General features: G+C 44.7%; 1 protein-coding gene across 1 annotated transcript in view; it reads right to left on the reverse strand.

Moving 5' to 3' along the window:
• grin2ab (glutamate receptor, ionotropic, N-methyl D-aspartate 2A, b) overlaps positions 1–23038 on the reverse strand; it is a 105255-nt gene that overhangs the window by 22178 nt on the left and 60039 nt on the right. The window contains exons 5-10 of the mRNA XM_061092218.1: positions 12097–12263; positions 11823–11957; positions 11629–11728; positions 8314–8519; positions 3736–3850; positions 3381–3583 (exon numbers count right to left, since the gene is read on the reverse strand). Coding sequence (XP_060948201.1) covers positions 3381–3583; positions 3736–3850; positions 8314–8519; positions 11629–11728; positions 11823–11957; positions 12097–12263 — 926 coding nt within the window. The remainder of the gene's footprint in view (positions 1–3380; positions 3584–3735; positions 3851–8313; positions 8520–11628; positions 11729–11822; positions 11958–12096; positions 12264–23038) is intronic.

A 23038-nucleotide genomic window follows, 5' to 3' on the forward strand; every position in this document is an offset into this window, starting at 1 on the left:
AGCATTGAGGAGCAGCAGAACGAGGAGTCAAGGCCGGGTGAGGAGACGCCGAAGCCGCCGCAGGGAGCCGAGAGCTAAGTGGACGGTTATGGTGGCGCACAGGCTGGAGAATACGCAGAGACCACAGCCTGGAGTTATGGACATGCGGGTCCCGGAGGAGCCTCGAATGATGCGACAAGAATTTAGAATTTGATGTGAACAGCCACCGGCAGCCAGGAGGGAGAGGAGGTGAGGAGCACCGGGGGGGCAACAAAGGAGAACTCGAGGGAGGTTGAAGACGAGGCCGGCTGCAGTGATCGGCTCAACAGAATATTCACAAGGCTGGACCGAGGCAGACGTCCAGAGGGGAGATGAGCATGTTAAACATTTCTTGTTTTTCCATCAGGCTGTGGTCTTATTTATTTCTTGACATGTCTGACACGTGGCTGCAGATTTATAGAGCAACCTGTTAATGTGGGAGAGATAGCCACACCCATATGGAGGACAAAGACGGCCATAAAGAAATCCCAGAAGTTTAATCAACCCGGGAATACTTTTATTTTAGTTGCTCAGATTTAATTACGCATCTAGAAATTAAATGTGGCTCAGGGATTAAGATGAAAATTCTAATATTTGTCAGTCATACACGTTCAGATGAGAGAAAATGCAAAACCTGATCACTTCACTTATGTATATCCAGAAATCCTTGTATCTGTATATCGCTTGTGTTTCTACATTTTGAAAAACCAGGCGAGCAGACGGACAATTTTATCTAAATAAAAAAAACTAAACTTAAATATTAAAATTATTCAGAAATTGCATTCATAACTTAAAGCACAAGAGAAAGGTTTTTCGATATCAGATTATTTAAGTCTTTTTAGTGGTATTTCAATTTCAAAAGGACAGTCTTCAGTTTATTTATATTCTATATTGATGTTAAGTTGAGTAAGAGACTCAAATCCTAACAGACTTTTTCTGCTCTCTGCAAATGAAACATAAAAAAAGAATAAATGAAACAAACAACGTTGAAATATCCTGATGAATAATATGAACGTTACTGTTTAAAGGACAGCTGGAACCTCGGGGGGGGGGGGGGGGGACAATGAGCAGCGATATTAATTAGTAACTGTAAACAAGCAGCACATTCAGTTCATTTGAAGCAACACAAAATCACACCGAATTAATGACACAATGAGAAAATGACCACAAAGGAGCAGCAGACACACACACACACACACACACACACACACACACACACACACACACACAACATCCAGTTCACCGACAGACTGACATTAGCGAGCTGACACCAGCACAGAGAAATACATTATTAATGTGGACAGAGCTACTTTGCCAGTATGTGTTAAACACAGTGACAGAAGTTTTTATTGTTGTGACAAAGGAAACTAAATAGTTTGCAATGTGAATGTGCGCCGAATCTCCAATTAGTTACATTTATACACGTAATGTTTTAGGGATATAAACAGAAACAACACAATTTGTCTCTGTAAAGATCAAGAATACAGTTTTAAACAAGCTGTCATATGGACCACGGAGTTTCTGAGTGTTCCAGTGCTGCTGTGTACACACACTGGATGTAACAGCCACATAGCATCGGATTCAGGGACAAACAGATGATGAGTCATTATTATATAAAGTAAAACTGAGTGGGCCCAGTATAGATCTGTGCGGAAAACAAAAGTGGACGAGCAAAGAGCGGCTGATTGACGATTATGTTCTCAGACAGATTGAGCGGCCTGAGAGGGCGAGAGGCTGGGATTCATCTCACAGAACTCAACTGGGAAAAATAAAACCAGTAAAAGTTGAGAATACAGAGGAAACAAGACTCGGCTGAGACGACAGGAGTTTTAAAAAACCTCACAGATGGAATTTCATCTCCAGGATCCTAAACACAAGAGGAGAAAATAGTGTTGCATCACACACGGGATGTTATGTGACCTCACGTCTCTCGTGTGACCTCACGTCTCTCACGTGACCTCTCGTCTCTCACGTGACCTCACGGATCTTGTGTGACCTCACGGATCTTGTGTGACCTCTCATCTCTCACGTGACCTCACGTGACCTCACACGTCTCTCACGCGACCTCACGTCTCACACGCGACCTCACGTCTCTCACGTGACCTCACGTCTCTCACGTGACCTCACGTCTCTCACGTGACCTCACGTCTCTCACGTGACCTCACAGATCTTGTGTGACCTCTCGTCTCTCACGTGACCTCACGTGACCTCAAACGTCTCTCACGTGACCTCACACGTCTCTCACGTGACCTCACACGTCTCTCACGCGACCTCACGTCTCACACGCGACCTCACGTCTCTCACGTGACCTCACGTCTCTCACGTGACCTCACGTCTCTCACGCGATCTCACGTCTCACACGCGACCTCACGTCTCTCACGCGACCTCACGTCTCTCACGCGACCTCACGTCTCTCACGCGACCTCACGTCTCTCACGCGACCTCACGTCTCTCACGCGACCTCACGTCTCTCACGCGATCTCACGTCTCACACGCGACCTCACGTCTCACACGCGACCTCACGTCTCACACGCGATCTCACGTCTCACACGCGACCTCACGTCTCACACGCGACCTCACGTCTCACACGCGACCTCACGCGACCTCACGTCTCTCACGCGACCTCACGTCTCTCACGCGATCTCACGTCTCTCACGCGACCTCACGTCTCTCACGCGACCTCACGTCTCTCACGCGACCTCACGTCTCTCACGCGACCTCACGTCTCTCACGCGACCTCACGTCTCACACGCGACCTCACGTATCTTGTGTGACCTCTCGTATCTTGTGTGACCTCTCGTCTCTCACGTGACCTCACGTGACCTCTCGTCTCTCATGTGACCTCACACGTCTCTCATGTGACCTCACACGTCTCTCATGTGACCTCACGTCTCTCACGTGACTTCACGTCTCTCATGTGACCTCATGGGGAAGCAGATGTTAACAAAATGGAGAATGGCGTGGAGCGACAACTTGCTATGATGTTGATACACAAAAGCAGAAGGCTACACGAGTCTGGACTAGAAAACGAGCGGCCAACAAAAATCTTCTCTTTTTAAAATGTAATATCTGTGAGTCTACCAATGTTAACTGTTGCTCGGCAGCTCCGTTAGATATTCGGTCTCTCTGAGGTTTAGGAACTGATCTGTAACCGATAAAGATTCCACAGCAGATTCCTCAGATTGTCCCCTGTAGACCTGAGCCCAGGTTAGAGAAACAACACAACCTCTGTCCAGCAGAGATTCCTCAGAACAAACATCTGCAACACCTCTGGTTCAGGGAGCGTTTTTTCAAATGGCTCTTGATTTCTCGAGCGCCGGGTGGGCAGCTGACCGTGGACGTAGCGGCGTGTGGGCACTTACTCTTTGACGTGTTTGCGGCAGGGCACGGAGTTCCTCATGCAGGTGCCGGTGAGGATGTCCACGTTGTCCACGATGACGAAAGGCTTCTCCTCCAGCGTGACGATGGACAGATGGTTCTCGTCTGCGTCCTCGTCCCCGTGGCAGTTGTACCGCGGCCACACGGGGAACATCAGAGACAGAGTCCCGTTTTCCCAGCGTCCCATCTGCACACACACACAAACACACACACACACACACACACACACACACACAAACACACACACACACACAAATCAGGGGGAGCCATCTTAATTAAAGTGTTTTGACTTTTTTAATTTCCTTGCTTCTTTGCAAATAGATTGTATCAATTTGTTACCTTCTCCCACGTCCTTTCACTGTTCAGGACGATGACAACCAATTTGGGGTTGGCCTGGTAACCGTCTGGAGTGAAGGATAAGTCCCGCCCTTCGTTCCACACATGCATCATGTGTCTGATACACACGGGGGGGGGGGGACAGAGAAGCAGGAAGCTGTTATTTGCTTTTGTTGTTGCATCTGTTAAAGAGTGTTTGCGAGCGTGTGTGCACGAGAGCAGATACATTTGAAATAACAAGTTAAGCACTCTGTAATCACTGCAAGAGCATCCACTTCAAATCAATGCTGCCTTCACCCACTGCCCGTGCATGCATGCCTGAGTGTGTGTGTGTGTGCGCGTTTATACACACACACACATCTATTTGTGTGTAGGAGGGCGGAGAGTCAGAGGCCACATATCTCTCCCATCAACATTCTGCATTGATTTCTCCGCAGATATTCGCCTGAAAGACAAGCGGCTGTGAACGATGCTGCCCTCGCTCTCTTACTCACCACCGGTGCCGTGCATACGCAAACACATCCTGAGCTGAAACATTCACACACTCGCTAAAGAGAGAAGACGGAGAGGGGAGCAAATGAATCGCCATCACACGCAGTGATATGGGATTAAGAACACACTCACTCCAGCAGAACAGTTTTCAGGAGGAGAGGTTATTCGACGTGTTAAGACGGCGATAATAGCCTGAGTTAGCTAGGGGGGCGGGGGTGTCGAAGGAAGTTTACTGCTAAGACCAAATCACAAGAGGGACAGCAGCCGCCCAAACTTCTCCTTTCTATGCCTTGTGTTGTGTTTCATTAGAAGTGGTTTGTGGTAATTCCATACGACTGAAATATCATCGGACTAGAACAGAATATTTCTAACTCTCAGCTTCAATCCACATTATTCCAGTGTCACATATACAGAGAAGTTCTTCACTTGTGAGCTGCTCTATATATATTATTTATCTAATAATGTACGTTAAATGCTTTAAATATTCACATATTCACGGTGTCATTATTCTATAACAAAGAGTCAAGGAGGGAAACGAAAACAACACGTCTGTTTTCAGGTCACACAGGGCTCAGGTCCACGGAGGACTCCATGCATGAACTCAAATATTGCGACAGGAAGTCGAGACGCATGAGGAGAAACGCCTGAGTGCTGTTTAACATGCACCCTGCGGCGGGGGAGCCGTGATAATTACACTGCGGTTCAAACAGGTGGGACTTTACATCGTCTCATCTGCGGGAGACGGACCTGAGGTGACGCATATAAATATTGTTGTCGGACGGTGGATTAGAGAGCGGTTCATTAATCATCTGTTTTCACAAAGACTTGGAAACAGGCCTGTGCTCTTTTGAAAAGCAGAAGCTCTCACATTGAGTCGAGAGTAGGGTTGCAAAGGGGCGGAAAGTTTCTGGTAAATTTCCAGAAACTTTCTGGAAACTTTCCATGGGAAACTGCACGTTGAATTTCAACCCTCCACTGTGCATTCTTCCATCACATGCACAGATAACTCCCAGCATCCTTCACTCTACAGCAGGGCTGTTGAGGCCTGCTGTAGTGTGCAGGACTAGTCAGGTAAGTTTCAATGATATTACTGTGGAAAATATATTAGCATGCTGATTGAGGATTGTTCATCTGTTCATCTAGCCTATTTCCATTCATTTATCCATCAACTGTAAAATATGTTTACAGACGATTCCAATTGTTTGGATAACTATTTATATCTCTGGCATTGCATTAGTGTTTTTTTACAAACTTTTTTCTCATCTTATTCTACAGAACAATGCCACGTGCACTCTCTCATGTGTGGAGACATTTCACCCCATCCAATGTAGAAGGAAAGGCTGTGTACATTTGCAAATACTGTGCAAAGACCTATGTTAAGAATGACACAACGATGCAGAAGCATATAGTCAAGTGCCCAAAGTTTCCTCAGGGTTCAAATCAGCCTATGACAAAACAAAATGTTTATATTTATGTCTGTATATGACAAGGTAAATACAGTTAGTATAAATTACCCACAACATTTCCAGTTTATTCCTGTTAATTCCCATTAATTCCCATGGAAAGTTTCCAACTTTGAATATTCCCGGAATTTTGCAACCCTAGTCGAGAGTAAATAAAAAAGTCCCTGTCTCCCTCTTATGCAGCGACTGCAAGAAACACCCAACCTCCCTGCAGTGGGTTTCCCCTCGCTCCCTCAGCAAACACACATAATTAAATACAAAAACAACACATTTACACACAAGGAGAACCTCCGCGCTTTATAAACGGGAAAAAACCCTCCTATGTCGCTGTAGATTACGATGTTTCTCACTATTAGTAGCGACAAGACAAATACCTATTTCTGTGTTTGAAGAAGCCTCCCGATGCAGCAGGTAATGCCCTTGTCACAGTGCATTGCCATGGCTGAGTACATGCAGCAGGAACAGTGTCGTGGTCTATTCTGGGAAACCGCTGTCTCCTCCTGTTTCAGGTTTTGTTGCCATTTCTGGGGAAATATTTCCATCCCTGCATATGAGGCTGGTGGGTTTTTTAAGGTATGTAAAATAGCTAGATTCCACTTTATAGATTTGCGCCTGCATGAATATGTATGTTTTGCATTAATGGCGCTTTTAAAACAAAAATGTAGCGCTATACTTTAAAAAAGGAGTTCAATGATTTATACGTTTCTCTATGCAAAACGATATCTGCATTAACTAGAAGTTCAATGAGGGTTTAATTCGAAGCAGCATCAGCAACTTCGGAGAGAAAAATGTAAAATTTCTGCTATTGTAAAACACCATCTTTAAAATTCTGCTGCTAGAAGTCGGAAGCAAACATTTCTGTGTCGCTGAAGTACTGGGGCGGCCATTGTGAGCACTTTTCTGAGAGAAGTATGAATAAAGAAAGAACGAAGGCTCTTTCCATTCTGTATAAATCGGAGCAAGGAGCATCTTTTCAGAGGAAAAGTGACAGCTTAGGGGTTTGCATGGTACACTGGCTCCAACAAACAGAATAACCTTTTGAAATTTACTACAAGGGCAAGCCTTGATAAAGACCTGCTCTATTGTGCAGCCAAAAATACACAGAGCACGAGTCAGGGATATTAATTTCTGTCAGGCAGGACTGACAGGGAATCCAACGGGGTTGATAATGTCTTTCAAGTGCCGGATTATGATTATGTCCTTCTTCCTCTCTTGTTTTTATACTGCGGCAAGACTGTATCTAGACTAATGTATGCAGGGTCCCGATCACAGCCTCGCCACTTCCATATCAGAGAAGGGAAATCCAACCTGTCAGTTGATTACCACAAAAACTGGCGCCACTTGTTTTGACAAATATGCAAATTCCATCTAATAAGTTAGTGAAACAAATGGCACCTCTGACAGGGAGGAAAAAATAAAGCGGACTGTTTCCGAAAAAGGTTTGAGCTGCCATTGAGGTTTGTGTTATATTAGATCAACCTGTCAACAGCTGCAGGGTTGTGTACGCTTTGATATATACTCTGATGGGTTAATAAGAGAGGCAATGGGATGATAAAGCCATTATGGAGAAAACAATACTGTGGCTCTCATTCTAATGAGGCAGCTCATAAGTCATCGTGGATGAGCGGGAGCTGGAAACCTGACCGTCATGTTTTAAGTCGGGTTTATATACTCTCCTGAATTATTAATCATATTTGAGCCAGTGTGAGCTTCATATTCATATAGGAAGCCGGAGAAATACGACTGACAGACTCGGCATCTGACGATGACATTTGTGAATATGCAGAACAAATGTGCATCGTGTGTGTGTGTCTGTCAGTGTGTGTGTGTGTGTGTGTGTGTGTTCTGTGTCAGTGTGTGTGTGTGTGTGTCAGTGTGTGCTGATGGATTTCACTGTTTCCTCATCACAGGAACTTCAGAGAGGAGAACACACACGCACACTGGTAGACGACAGACACATGCACGTGTACACACACTCATGCACCACAAACACACACACACCACACACACACACACACACACACACACACACACACACACAGACAGACACACACACACACACACACACAGACTGACATATATGTGTCACCCGCAGAGCAATGTTACGAGCAATGAAACGGAGAACAAAGCTGGTAAAAGCTGCTTAAATATTGACTTGAAGACAGTGAGTGCAGTCACATGGTGCAAAGTGCACACACACACACACACACACACACACACACACACACACACACATGCACACACACTAACAAAGATTCTAGTTAACACAGGGCACCAACAAAGGGGAGGTGTGCCTGAAGTTCAATTCTTTGTCTCTGAACCAAGGCGTCGTAATGAGCTCACACACGGAGCAGCCGTGTACACAACAGTGAATAGTGTTAAATGTCATTAGACATCACAGTGCTACACACTGCTGTCATCTCTGCCTTCCTCTCTTCCCTTCTACCCCTCTCATTAATACATTCAAAAGAAGTTACGTAAGACCGCTCGACACTCGGCTGCAAAGACAAACAGAGTTATGCAAGTCCCTAGACCTTGATCTCCTCACACACACACACACACACACACACACACACACACACACACACACACACACACACACACACACACACACACACACACACACCTGCGCAGGGCACTAGGTGGGAGCTTCCCCGGGCTCCGGTCGGATGCGGTGCTGTAGCAGCTGCTTTGGGCCTCTGGCAGCTCTCCTTTCTCCCGCAGCATGGAAGTAGCCGCAGTGGTAATGATTCCCACTCCGTCCCGGACCCGCGTCTCCAGAGGATACTCCCAGTCGTCGTAGGACACGGAAATCATCCCCAAGGGAAACACCTGAGCGGGAAGAAGAGGAGATCTGAGAAGAGGCACATGTGTTGTGTTAAAATGCAATTTGTCTTCGATTTGACATTTTGTCTCTACCGATTTTAAAACATCCATATGTAGCCGTCCAAGGTGTGAAATGGATGATTTATTTGTCTATTGTGTCAACCTGAAATAAATCATATCTGGCAATGAAAGAAGTCACTTTTCCAATAGAATAATTCTGACAAACTAAAGAGCTCTGGGTTTATCCCAGCAGCAGACGGAGCAAACATGAAAAGATGCCAGCGCTGTAATCTGTCAGTCTACCCCACAACATTTTGTTTTTGTTGTTAATTTGGCTCCGACTGTAGAATCAGATCTTGTCTAAGGTGTAAAAATCACACAAACACAAACAGGAACGTTGAGTGAAGGAGAAAGACGGACGAGAGGAGGAGGAGAACAACTGTTTCAGAGGTGTTCGGGGAAAGGTAAGCAAACACTGGAAATGTTTCCAGTTTTAATATGAGCAGGGAACATTTTAGGTGAGTATACTTGTGTACTTATAAGATGTTTGGATGAGGACTACCTGACACCAAACCCAGCTGACATTGGGCAAACAGGTCACCAGCATATCGCAGGGATAACATGCAGACAAAGAGAAAGCTGGGATTCGAACCAGGAACCTTATTGCCATGAGGCAGCAGTGCACCACATTAAGTCACACAGCTACAGGTCAGGAGCTTTGTTTAAAACAGGGGTCTCCAACCAGGGGTCCGCAGCCCCCTTGTGGTCCGCAACGGCATTGCAGGGGGTCCGCAAAATTTGCATTGATATTTCAACACATTTCCAGCTTACTCTTGAATATCGTGTAAAGTATCCAAAATATTAGAAAAATATGTCTTAAATAATATAAAGGTGATGAGGGGAACCTTGAAACCGGCTTGGGGCTAAAAACTGCCAGTAGTTTTCTCCTGTGCATGATTGTTAAAGGTAGATGTAGAAGAGCGGTTGAGCTAGGTAGAAAAACTCTCAGGTCTTGGAGATGTGGTTTGTATGATGGGAATTTTTATTTTCCCAAAAAGAAGGCCCAAAAGGGCAGAATTAATAATGAAAATATTAAATAAAACAAAAGAGCGAAAAACAAATACTTTGTAATAAAAAAAATAAATTGGCATAATAGCCAAAACAATTAATAGCAATAACAATAGATTTTTCTAAATTTGTCTGAGGTTTTTAAATAAAACCAACATGGAAAACCAAATGTTAAAACTTCCTTCTATCCACATGCACGCACGCACGTAGGCACATCAGTGGGCCGCGGACTACTTTCTAGTCAGAATGGTGGTCCCTGGGACAAAACCAGTTGAAAACCTCTGGTTTAGAACATCAACGTGGAGATTCTCACGGACTTTGACCACAGCATGACCATTGGCACCTGACTGGCTGGTTTAAATATTTCTGAAACTGTCGACTTCACTGTCAAACACAGCAGTTTCTACGGTTTATCCAGAAAGACGGAGAGAACCAAAACTCTCCAGTGAGCTGCGGTTCTGCAGAGGGAATTACTCGTTGATGAGGGGATGACGGGACTGGTTAAATCTTACTGGGAGAGGCTACAGTAGCTCACATAACAACTGAATCATCTCAGAATGCACAACACGTCCAAGCTTGAGGCAGATGGGCTCCAACAGCAGAAGACCATGTTGGGTTCCACTCTTGTCAGCCAACAACAGACGTGTGAGGCTGCTGTGTGCACAGGCCAAAAAAACAAGAACTGGACAGATGAAGACTAAAAAACCTGCTCGGATGAGTGTTGACGGTCAGAGTCTGGCGATAACAGCACGAATCCATGGACAGACCCAGCTTTATGTCAACAGTCCAGGCGGGTGGTGGTGTAATGATGTGGGGAAGGTTTTAATGACACACTTTGGGCCCCTTAATTGAGTGTTGATGCAGTCAATGTGTGCCCCTCTATGGCCACAATCATCTTCTAATGGCTACTTCCAGAAAGATAATGGACAAAGCCAGGGAGAAAAAATTCTCTTTGGGTGATTTCATGGGCTTAGTGAAGTTCAGTGGAGAAAACCTTTGGGATGTGGCCGAAGAGGAGGTTGTGCAGCTGAGACATGAGCTACAGACATGATGTGATGCAGTCTGGTCAACAGAATGTTTTCAGCATCTTGTGGTAGAGAGCAATGAGGCTGGTCTTAAAGCGATAGGTCATCATCTGAGGACGAACAATGGAAACCAAGACTCAAGGGACTCTTCTTATTTTTAGGTTTAAAAGCGGAAGTAACTAATGTTCTGACTCAAACCCCTGAGCTCGGACTCATATATGCTTGTGCTTGGATTTCCTGCGCTACAGCTTTAGCTCTTCTTCTTGCGTTCACATTGCTTCTGTGCATTTTGGAGGATTTCTCCTCCGCTCTAGGATTTTCATTTGCAACAAGTCTCACAAATCTCCCCAGACCATAGACGGCTTGAGCGGTGAAATGTCCCGCCCTCCATGAGCAGGGGAGAAATCAGAGCGCAGATGTTTCACACACAGAAGCTGAGTGCAAGCAAAAGAGCTGGAGAGCAGGAGAGCTAGGCACAAACAAGATATATTACGAGTGAGAGCATAATAAAATCTGAATATGAAAACCATACTTTTGAATAAAGATACGAAACAAAAACCCATAATCCTCCATTCGCCGTAAACTGTTTACAGTCCGACTAGTTTAACTTTTTGCAGATGTTTTGAGTCCGGATGACATATAAGTTAATCTCTATAAGCATCTCTGTGCATTTGAATGCAGAACAAATGCAAAAGCAGATAGCTGATGCATTTCAGTCACTGTGTTCTGCATCTTTTGCTGACTCCCTTCCTGATGGTCAAACTAGAAACAGAAACCAGAAGACTTCCAGCCCCATAATCCCTCACATGCAGAATCTGTTTATCTTCTAGCATGTTCCTGATTTCCAGAAACGTCGAGCTATTGCTCTAATGTGTTTCCTATTAGCTGCAGAGAGTAGAGGAGAGGAGAAACTCAGGGGGGAGGCAGCAGACGACCTGCAACAGCCTGGTATCAGAGACACTGCTTGTCCTGTCAAACCATTGAAATGTGGCCACCTGTTACTACATATGGGGCCTCAGTACCTCGGGGGTAAAGTCTGGGTTGCCAGTGGTGAGACTGGACACGATCCAGATGTAACCGGCTCCGATGAGACCCAGAGAGCGAGCTTCCTCCATTATATACCTGTGGAGGAGGAACAGAGTCGGAGAGTTATTAAAGATCCACGGTGTACGACAGACACACATCAAAAGAAAATGAGAACGAAGCAAACACTCACAAAGCCTCATCCTTGGAGCAGTACAGCAGTATGACAGGACTCTGAATCCTCTTGAGGGCGATGTGTGATTTAGAGTTTGGGTCGCCATCGATAGCGTCGAGCGTCACCACACTCTGCAGGTCCCAGCGCACAAAGCTGTAACAACACACCACTAAATATTCCCAGGTACTTCATCTTGACGGCTGCAGTAAATAAAGGTTAAGAGTGTGTGTGCGTGTCTGTGTGTGTGTGTGTGTGTGTGTGTGTGTACACGGGAGAGGTGTGCATTCATCACCTGTGATCCACAGTTGTCTTCAGCGTGCTGATGAAATCCTGGTACCCGGGGAACTTTGATGTGACGATAGAAAAAATGTGCCAGTCGTACTCCTCCATGATGGAGAGCATGAGCAGGGCCTCCTGCTGCAGAGCGGCGCCGAACTGGAAGAACGTGGACTTCTCATCCTGTGAAGAAACAGACAGAAGATTCTTATCAAGGTGCAGGAGTTAATACAGACAATGAATAAAAGAAAAGAAACAGGAGCTGGAGAGAAGGAGAGCAAGTCGGACTCGAGCGCCCGATGGAGTTGGAGGAAATGTTTTCAGTTGTTCCATCAGTGAGTCAGAGCGGGAGAGTGAGGGAGATGAGAGAAAGTGAGAGTGTTGGAGAAATGGCGAGGAGCGAGGGAAGAGGGGCGAAAGAGGGAGAGACACTGAGAGAAGTCCACAAGTGAGACTGTGGTCTAACGGTCAGAGACAAGCGCCTCATAACTCACAGGTTTGATTCCCTTCCACCCATTAGAAGCCGATTCAACAACAACTGTGCATCGTCTCAAAAGCTAATTGAGCCAAATACAGCCATCGCTGCTGAATGGGATTTTCCTGAGCTGCACTAACTGCAGAAAATGATAGTGCTGTTTTTATAAAGCCGTCACACTCAGAGTCCGAGGATCTCCTCCAGAAACTGTGACTCCAGACTTCACAGCATTAATTCACAATGCCAAGTCCAGTTCAATAATTTAGCCTCAGTGTGAGAGCAAGAGGAAAAAAACTAACTAAAGCAGCTATAAAAAAGACCCAAATCCAAAGTGAGTGTAGATGGAAGAAGTTGCTAATGACTGCAGAATGAATGTTTGCATAAAGTGTGAGCTGGGCTTCCCCCGTGGGAAACAAGAAACAGACGGCAACACAATCAGAGGAGGACAGAGGGGAGAGCCAGAGAGAGAGAGAGAGAGAGAGAGAGAGAGAGAGAGAGAGAGAGAGAGAGAGAGAGAGAGAGAGAGAGAGAGAGAGGGAGAGAGGGAGGGAGGGAGGAGAAAATGAAAAAGCTGAATGAGAAATAATGCTCCGGTCGTGTGAGTGAGATTTAGATACCTGCTGCAAGAGAGAGTGAGAGTCATGGGAGGAAAACTGAAACATCAAATCTCCTCACAAGGTCCTCCCCTCTCTCTCTCTCTCTCTTACTCACACACACACACACACACACACACACACACACACACACACACACACACACACACACACACACACACACACACACACACACACACACACACGCTGTAACACAACTTCCACAGAAGGGCATCAAAGAACGTGACACAATAAACATCAAAGCTCTCTTAAACACACATGGAGAATCAGCTGTCAGCCCGTCTCTGCCACAAACAGCCCCACCTTTGTGTGTGTGTGTGTGTGTGTGTGTGTGTGTGTGTGTGTGTGTGTGTGTGCAGATGCATGCAGTCCTTGTTCTGTGGTTCTAGTCTTGTCTTGGCCCAATAGAGATTTAGCTCCCCTCACTCCGCCGCTACAGAAGAGGCAGAGTAGAGAGCGAGAGGATGAAATTGTACTTCAAAAAGATCAATCTCACTGTTTCCATGTGTGCGTGTGTGTGTGTGTGTGTGCGTGTGTGTGTGCGTGTGTGTGTGTGTGTATACGTGTATGTGTGAGTGTGTCTATAGGTGTGTGCAGCGTCACACTTTATCCAGATTTAGAGAAGGAAAAAAAAGGGAAAGAACAATATCCGTCTGTGTTAGACCACAGACACACACTCAATTTTGACCCAATAACAGGGACACACAAGCACAGGTACAAACAGGCGCTAACACACTCGCACACACACGCACAACTGTATACCCGCACACACATCAGCGCTGATACACTGTTTGTCAGGTATTCAGTCAACAGAACCATCTGGTAATTGCTAAAAGGATAATTCTGCTTTATTACCCGCGCCAGGGAGGTTACGTCCTCATCTGTGTTTGTTTGTTTGTTGGAACCTGGTGAAAGGATGGGTGATGTGTCGGGGGAGAATCCATTACATCTGTGTGTGGATCCCGATGAGGAATATGTGCTTTGTCACCCCCCAATTTGAGATCAATAAAGTACTTATCTATCCATCTATCCATCCATCCCTCAAACCATTAACCCATCTATTTTTAATGATTTCCAGGGAATAATTCATGGATCTGGATGAAAGAAAAAATTTAGGCTTATTAAGAGGACTCGGTGTGTGTGTGTGTGTGTGTGTGTGTGTGTGTGTGTGTGTGTGTGTGTAACTTGGTGCCCTCTACTGCCTGACATCCTAGTTATATGTTTTCAGATCCCCCCCCTTCCCCTTTATCTACAGATGATTACATGACAACACAATCAAGCGAGTTGGACAGTTGTTTATCTGCAGGATCTAAATCACTTGATGTGGCTGTAAATTAGAAAGTGAGGTCACACCAGAATTGAGCAGGAAGTAAATCTGCAATTTTATACTACAAGTAATGTTCCATTCAACCTTGTTTGTTTGAAATATGTATAATTTTGCAGTTTTAATATCAAGAGCCATAATTCCCCTTTAGGTAATTCATCAGTTAAAAAATGCCAAATATTTTGCTGCTTCTCAAAACTTCATTAACTGTCGATTTGGGATTTGTTGCTTTGGACGTTGTATTTTAAAATGTCACCTTGAGCTCTAATGTGGGATTTATTACTTCTAACCCTCTTTTGAAGTATTCATTAACTGAGGATAGCAAATAACAATTACTTAGAGACCTAATATACACAAACACACACACACACACACATGCACACACCTCACCTACAAACACCCACTGGGCAGGACACCGGGTGCCAGAGAGGTGTTAACGTGTGAAAGGCCAAAATTCTAATTACATCACGACAGTTACAATAACCTGAAGTGAAGTTATTCACAAATACGCTGATGTGAATTTTCTCCTGAGGGAAATGTTACATTTTTAATTTCTATAATAATAAGCCGTATATATACGTCAGCATGTATCTGGTGACAGGATGAGGCTGCTGCAGAGACGCTGCTACATGGCAAACGTATCATGTTCATAACATGCTCTTAACATGTTTAATATTTACACCTGTCATCGTGGTCTACGGCACACGTGTAACCCCAACCCTTTTAGATACCTTCACAATCTGACGAGAGGAGAGGAGGGAGGAGAGGAGAGGGTGAAAGAGGAGAGGAAAAGACGACAAGGGGATGAGAGGAGGAGAGGAGACAGTGAAAGACGAGAGGAGGAGGCGACGAGGGGATGAGAGGAGGAGAAGAGAGGAGACAGTGAAAGAGGAGAGGAAAAGGCGACAAGGGGATGAGAGGAGGAGAGGACACAGTGAAAGACGAGAGGAGGAGGTGACAAGGGGATGAGAGGAGAGGAGAAGGCAACAAGGGGACAAGAGGAGGAGAGGAGAGGAGACATTGAAAGAGGAGAGGAGGAGGTGACAAGGGGATGAGAGGAGAGGAGAAGGCAACAAGGGGACAAGAGGAGGAGAGGAGAGGAGACAGTGAAAGAGGAGAGGAGGAGGTGACAAGGGGATGAGAGGAGAGGAGAAGGCAACAAGGGGACAAGAGGAGGAGAGGAGAGGAGACAGTGAAAGAGAAGAGGAGGAGGTGACAAGGGGATGAGAGGAGAGGAGAAGGCAACAAGGGGACAAGAGGAGGAGAGGAGACAGTTAAAGAGGAGAGGAGGAGGTGAAAAGGGGATGAGAGGAGAGGAGAAGGCAACAAGGGGACAAGAGGAGGAGAGGAGACAGTTAAAGAGGAGAGGAGGAGGTGACAAGGGGATGAGAGGAGAGGAGAAGGCAACAAGGGGACAAGAGGAGGAGAGGAGAGAAGACAGTTAAAGAGGAGAGGAAGAGGTGACAAGGGAATGAGAGGAGAGGAGACTCTGAAAGAGGAGAGGAAAAGCGACAAGGGGATGAGAGAAGGAGAGGATGAGAGGAGAGGAAGAGAGGAGGAGAGGAGGAGAGGAGGAGAGGATGAGAGGAGAGGAGAGGAGGAGAGGAGGAGAGGAGAAGTGAGGATGTGGTAAGAATTTAGAATGAATGAGGGCAAAGTCTTTTGAGAAGACTGGGGGGGGGGGTGAAGGGCTCAGGATGATAGTTGCTGAATTATAAAAGATAAAAAGACTCGTTGACACAGACCTGCATCTTCTCATCAAATCACACAAGTCCACCAAGAAGTTCACAAATAAATAATGCACAGGGCGGTCGTCCGTGCACACACACACACACACACAAACACACACACACACACACACACACACACACACACACACACACACACACACACACACACGTGGCACACAAATGTATTTCCACATTATAACTCACATACCTAGAGATTTACTGATGACATCGTGCATCAATTATACAAATACCGTGAACTTCATGTACAGCCTCACATCCACCCACATGCTGACACACGCCACACACACACACACACACACACACACACACACACGCACACACACACACACGCACACACACACACACACACACACACACACACGCACACACACCCATGCACAAAGACCCCTCAAAATATATCTTTACTCATACAGTGAGCCAACATACCAATGAATAATGCACAAAGTCCCTCAACACACTCACTCACTCACACACACACATACACACACACACACACACATTTGCTATTCCACGTCAAATTTCATTTTTGTTTACAGCCGTCAGATTAAGAAAATATGAAGGTGTAGAAAGAGCTGTGCAGATTCAGGCTAATGAGAGAAGAACTGACACATTTCTAGAAATCACTGGGAGGAGGAAGGAGTCATGTGGGTTAAGAGAGGAGGAGGAGGAGGAGTCATGTGGGTTAAGAGAGGAGGAGGAGTCGAGTGGTCAGGACGGACGAGGGGAGGACGAAGTGGACAAAAGCTGCGGAACACAAAAGTAAAGGCTGCAAGAAAAGGGCTGAGGGACATGAAACAATATGAGGATGGAGCTGGTGTGCAGAATACTGAGAAATAGAAGGGGGTGGTGAGGAGGAGGAGGAAGAGGAGGAGGAGGAGGAGGAGGAGGAGGAGGAGGAGGAGGAGGAGGAGGAGGAGGAGGAGGAGGAGGAGGAGGAGGAGGAGGAGGAGGAGGAGGAGGATGATGATGAGGCCAGCAATGTGCCATTTAAATGTTTAATGCAGTAGGTCAGTTAGGATGGAGCAGATGCATTTGGTTGCGATGACAGAGTCTGGCCCCCAGATGCAGTAAGTAAGCAAGTCTGCAAACAAACTAGCACATCAACAAAACGTCCACATGTCAACAAAGTGACGCTCGCAGTCGCTTCAAGGGTCACACGCAAAAAACAAGTCGCTCCAGACTCTGCTAAAAGCTGATCTGTAGAAAGATTGAATAAATTCTATGTGAACGGATATTTAGAATGTGTCCCTGAGAGTGAGAGGTAGAGGTAACACACAAAACATCCAACATTAGCTCGGTATGCAGCAGCTTTGAGAACAAGATTACTACGAGAGTGATGTGAATTTGCCTCCGTCAAGTTCCATACAGGAATCCAATATTTTCACAGAGAAAAGCATATAATGCACCATCCAAATTAGACACAATTTGTAGGATTTCTCATAGAAAAACAGGAGGCTAATATTGGAATGGAGTGAGAGGTACACAACACACAAAACAACCAACATTAGCTCGGTATGCAGAAATCATTGGTGTTGGTGTTTGGCAGTTTTGGGAACAAGATTACCACGAAAGTCATGTATGATCCAATCAAATGAGAAGGATGTGAATGTGCCTCCGTCAAGTTCCATACAGGAAGCCAGGCAATATTTTCCCAGAGAATGCCAAAGTATTCTCATCGTAAAAAATTAGGCAAATATTGAAATAAATGTCTTAAAAACAAAAAAAATTCTACGATACACCCAAAGGCAGCTTATAAAAGTGAGGCAGTGTATTCTGTTTAATTCATGTCCTGAAAAAGGAGAGGTAGAGGTAACACACAAAACACCAAACATTAGCTCGGTATTCAGCAGCTTTGAGAACAAGATTACTACGAGACTGATGTGAATTTGCCTCCGTCAAGTTCCATACGGGAAGCCAGGCGAATATTTTCACAGAGAAAGGCAGATAATGCACCATCCAAATTAGACACAATTTCTAGGATTTCTCATAGAAAAACAGGAGGCAAATATTGGAATAGAGTGAGAGGTCCACAACACACAAAACACCAAACAATAGCTCGGTATGCAGAAATCATTTGAGTTGCATTTGGCAGTTTTGGGAACAAGATTACCGAACGAAAGTCATGTATGATCCAATCAAATGAGAAGGATGTGAATGTGCCTCCGTCAAGTTCCATACAGGAAGCCAGGCAATATTTTCACAGAGAATGCCAAAGTATTCTCATCGTAAAAAATTAGGCAAATATTGAAATAAATGTCTTAAAAACTAATTTTTTCTACGATACACCCGAAGGCAGCTTATAAAAGTGAGGCAGTGTATTCCGTTTAATTCATGTCCTGAAAAAGGAGAGGTAGAGGTAACACACAAAACACCAAACATTAGCTCGATATTCAGCAGCTTTGAGAACAAGATTACTACGAGACTGATGTGAATTTGCCTCCGTCAAGTTCCATACAGGAATCCAATATTTTCACAGAGAAAAGCATATAATGCACCATCCAAATTAGACACAATTTGTAGGATTTCTCATAGAAAAACAGGAGGCTAATATTGGAATGGAGTGAGAGGTACACAACACACAAAACAACCAACATTAGCTCGGTATGCAGAAATCATTGGTGTTGGTGTTTGGCAGTTTTGGGAACAAGATTACCACGAAAGTCATGTATGATCCAATCAAATGAGAAGGATGTGAATGTGCCTCCGTCAAGTTCCATACAGGAAGCCAGGCAATATTTTCCCAGAGAATGCCAAAGTATTCTCATCGTAAAAAATTAGGCAAATATTGAAATAAATGTCTTAAAAACAAAAAAAATTCTACGATACACCCAAAGGCAGCTTATAAAAGTGAGGCAGTGTATTCTGTTTAATTCATGTCCTGAAAAAGGAGAGGTAGAGGTAACACACAAAACACCAAACATTAGCTCGGTATTCAGCAGCTTTGAGAACAAGATTACTACGAGACTGATGTGAATTTGCCTCCGTCAAGTTCCATACAGGAATCCAATATTTTCACAGAGAAAAGCATATAATACACCATCCAAATTAGACACAATTTGTAGGATTTCTCATAGAAAAACAGGAGGCTAATATTGGAATGGAGTGAGAGGTACACAACACACAAAACAACAAACATTAGCTCGGTATGCAGAAATCATTTAAGTTGGTGTTTGGCAGTTTTAAGAACAAGATTACCAGGAAAGTCATGTATGATCCAATCAAATGAGAAGGATGTGAATGTGCCTACGTGAAGTTCCATACAGGAATCCAGGTGAATATATTCACAGAGAGCAAAAGGTGAGACAAATATTGGAATAAATGTCTTAAAAAACAAGTTGATTTTTCCACGATACACCCGAAGGCAGCTTATCAAAGTGAAGCAGTGTGTTCTGTTTAATTCATGTCCTGTAAAAACCAGTGGAGTGCACATGGTGTGAACTTCTGACTCCTCATTCGATCCAGACACGGCCGGGTCGATGTTTCTCTGCGGCTGAGGTCTCACTGTACTGTTGAACCTCATCACAGTCATTAACATTCATTACACACTGCAGGTTAGTATGTGAGGAGGAGGAAAGTGGGGACACACGGAACCCGGGGCCTGTAAAACATTAAAACTGCACTCCGGAGCGACGCTGTTTCGACGGGACACGTTTTGCTGCTGCAGTCTAATTCTCTGTAAATGCTGAGCAGATGTTCTACAAAGCGTCGCGCTCACAAACACCACGACTAAATCCATCCAGCCAACAAAGACTGAGCCCGGCAAAGACACGTACAAACAAATGCCGAGGGTAACACATGGAGGCTGCTGTCACTCCACCGCCATCGGAAGTGACACAGACACAGAATCCGAGGGAGCTGCGATTGTACTTTGGAGTCTCCGCACACGTTTATTGATTTCTCCGAGTGGGAGCTCGGCTTCGACTGCAGGAGATCTTCACACTAACATCAAGTGCTTCTCTTTGAGCGATTCTGAAGGCTGTGAGCACGTCAGCGGCCTCCAGCAGAAGAGATCCTCTTGACACTAACAGAATGTAAAGGCAGGTCCCTGAATGGCGTACGAGCGGCGGCTCCGCCCTGAAGCGGCTGAAAGCTCTTCAGTTTCCCCAACCCGGAGACAGGTCCCAAAGCCCACGTCCACTAACCCGGCGCCAGACGCTCTCCACATTCCCAGGACTGACGGAGAGCCGCGGCATTTAGCCCGAAGACGGCGGCTCCCGATGCTAACAATGACTACTTTACTATTTAACATGGGGTGAGTCCCGCTGCCGGAGTCTACTGTAGTATTTAACAGCCTGGCGCTCCCCAGGCTAACACAGAATAGCATTTAACACAGCGTAGCCTAGCTCGGGCTGGTGACGCTCTGGGCCGCACCGGTGATTCAGACATGCCTGTAATGGACAGCAGCGCGGCCTGCAGCTGAAGAGGCGCTCGCGGTATCACAGCGAAATAACTCAAAATGTAACAAGGGAGTGGAATACAACGTGTCTCCAGACGCTGGAGGCTCACTGACCTCCTCCACTACTTACTTACTGTCTCCTTACATTTACATTTGTGTGCAACCGAACTGCAGCAGCACAGACGGGTCTTCTCTGTGAGGAGTTGGTATGTTCTTCAAGTGTCTATGTGGAGGTTTCTCCGGGTTCCTCTCCAATGTCAAAGACTTACAGGTTAGCCTCATGGCCTCAGGTGTGAATGTGAATGTGAGTTGGTTGGTTGGCCTTGAGATACGCTTAAGGGATCTGTCCAAGGTGAATTCCGCCTTTCGACCAATCTCACCTGGGATTGGCTCCTGAAAATGTATAGAACCCCCCAATTTAGTCCTGCTCATGACGGTAAATGGATGTGATCCTCAGTCTCTGGTGCTACACAGGCCTGACATGCTCCATATCCTAGTGGTGGTTATAAATATAGCATTCTGGTAAATATGTACATATTAGATCTGATGATGAAGTCAAAATGGACCAATAGAAGCCTGTTTATTGGAGCATAGTATACATAGAATGTTCTAATCAGAGATAAAGTTAAACCTGCAGCAGAACGCAGTGGTTTTCTTTCAATGGTGGATTAAGGTTAATGGTCATTAATGGTAATAGGGAGAAAATAAAAGTCTGCACTTTTCATACTTAAGGGTTTTGCAGAGAAAAATGCTGAACACGGCAAAACCCAGAGTGTTTATGGGGGAGAAAATGCCATAAGGATTTTAATTATATGGATTATGCGACGAACAGAATCTAATTTATGAGACGAAAGTCGGATTCAATCCCACACAGGATTTGAACGCTTCTCCTTTGAACTTTGAATACTGAAGGTGTTTCTCTTTTTAATCTTGAATTTTAAGATCTGTAAATGATCAATTACATCAGATCATCTTGATGAGAAGTCGTAGAATATTGGTCACGTTTTTCTTTCTGAACTCGTAAATCTTTATAGCTAAAGCTTTTTTACCCAACTGGACATAATCTACTGTAAATTTCAAAGAGAATGTGAAATTCAAATCACAACTGTTCAGATAAATATGACTCAAAGTAGAGAATATTTCAAAGATAAACGCAATGGAATTAAAATCTCAACATCAAGTATTCAGCAGTGATTAAATGCAAAATTCTTTCGTTTCTAATTAGAATGAAATCCTTGTGGCATTCTTCCCCAGTGAAGTGGTGATAGAATAGATTACCTCTTACCAAGATACTTCATTTATGTTTGTGAAGTGCTGCCTCAAGCATTTTCAGGCCAAATATTTAAACGTGATATCACTCTAATTTTACTTTTTTACCATTATTGTCATAAAAACTTGAGGACCCACCTTTTGCATTTGCCACAGTGAGACTCTGACACTCTCTCTCCCTGCACTCGTTTACCTCATAGCTTTCTGAGGGAAGTCATAAACTCACATTTGTTTTCAAAAAATCCATTAAAAACCGCTCGCAGACATGAAGCCGCCGTGAAGAACCAACACTCATCCATCACAACCGTGTCATATATTTCTTTCCTGTCACAGTATGTAGAGATTTATATTTTATTGATGCAAAAAAAACCGAATCATCAGTTACTAATGTGTGATGAGATTAGCAGGAGATTATCGATTTGTTAATCCAGTGTTATCACAGTCGGGACTGAACCGGGGGCATCAGATATCATCCCCAGACTAATATCAACACAAGCTTTTATTGACTGTATTTGTGTGTTTATTATATTTCATATGGAATATACTGCAGCTGCTAATGTTTTTCGTTTTTCTTCAGTTTCATATTCTGACACCTGAGACACGATGCAGCTCCTCGAATTCTCACCGGCTCTATAATAACTTTATTTATATAAAGAACATGTTTTTTAAAGCAACCGGTACAAAGTGCTTCACAAAGATGACAAACAAGTACACAAAACAACATATGAACTATAAAGTGAAACTACGAGGCAACTTTGTATTGGTTCGAACTGATTTTAAAATACGTGTGTGTGTGACTGTGTGTGTGTGTGTGTGACTGTGTGTGTGTGTGTGTGTGTGTGTGTGACTGTATGTGTGTGTGTGACTGTATGTGTGCGTGTGAGTGTGTGTGTGTGACTGTATGTGTGTGTGTGTGTGTGTGTGTGAGTGACTGTTTGTGTGTGTGTGTGTGTGTGTGTGAGAGAGACTGTGTGTATGTGTGTGTGTGTGTGTGACTGTATGTGTGTGTGTGTGTGTGTGACTGTATGTGTGTGTGTGTGTGTGACTGTATGTGTGTGTGTGAGTGTGTGTGTGACTCTATGTGTGTGTGTGTGAGTGTGTGTGACTGTATGTGTGTGTGTGTGTGTGT

Source organism: Limanda limanda, chromosome 2 (assembly GCF_963576545.1).
Source record: "Limanda limanda chromosome 2, fLimLim1.1, whole genome shotgun sequence".
Classification (NCBI taxonomy): Eukaryota; Metazoa; Chordata; class Actinopteri; order Pleuronectiformes; family Pleuronectidae; genus Limanda; species Limanda limanda.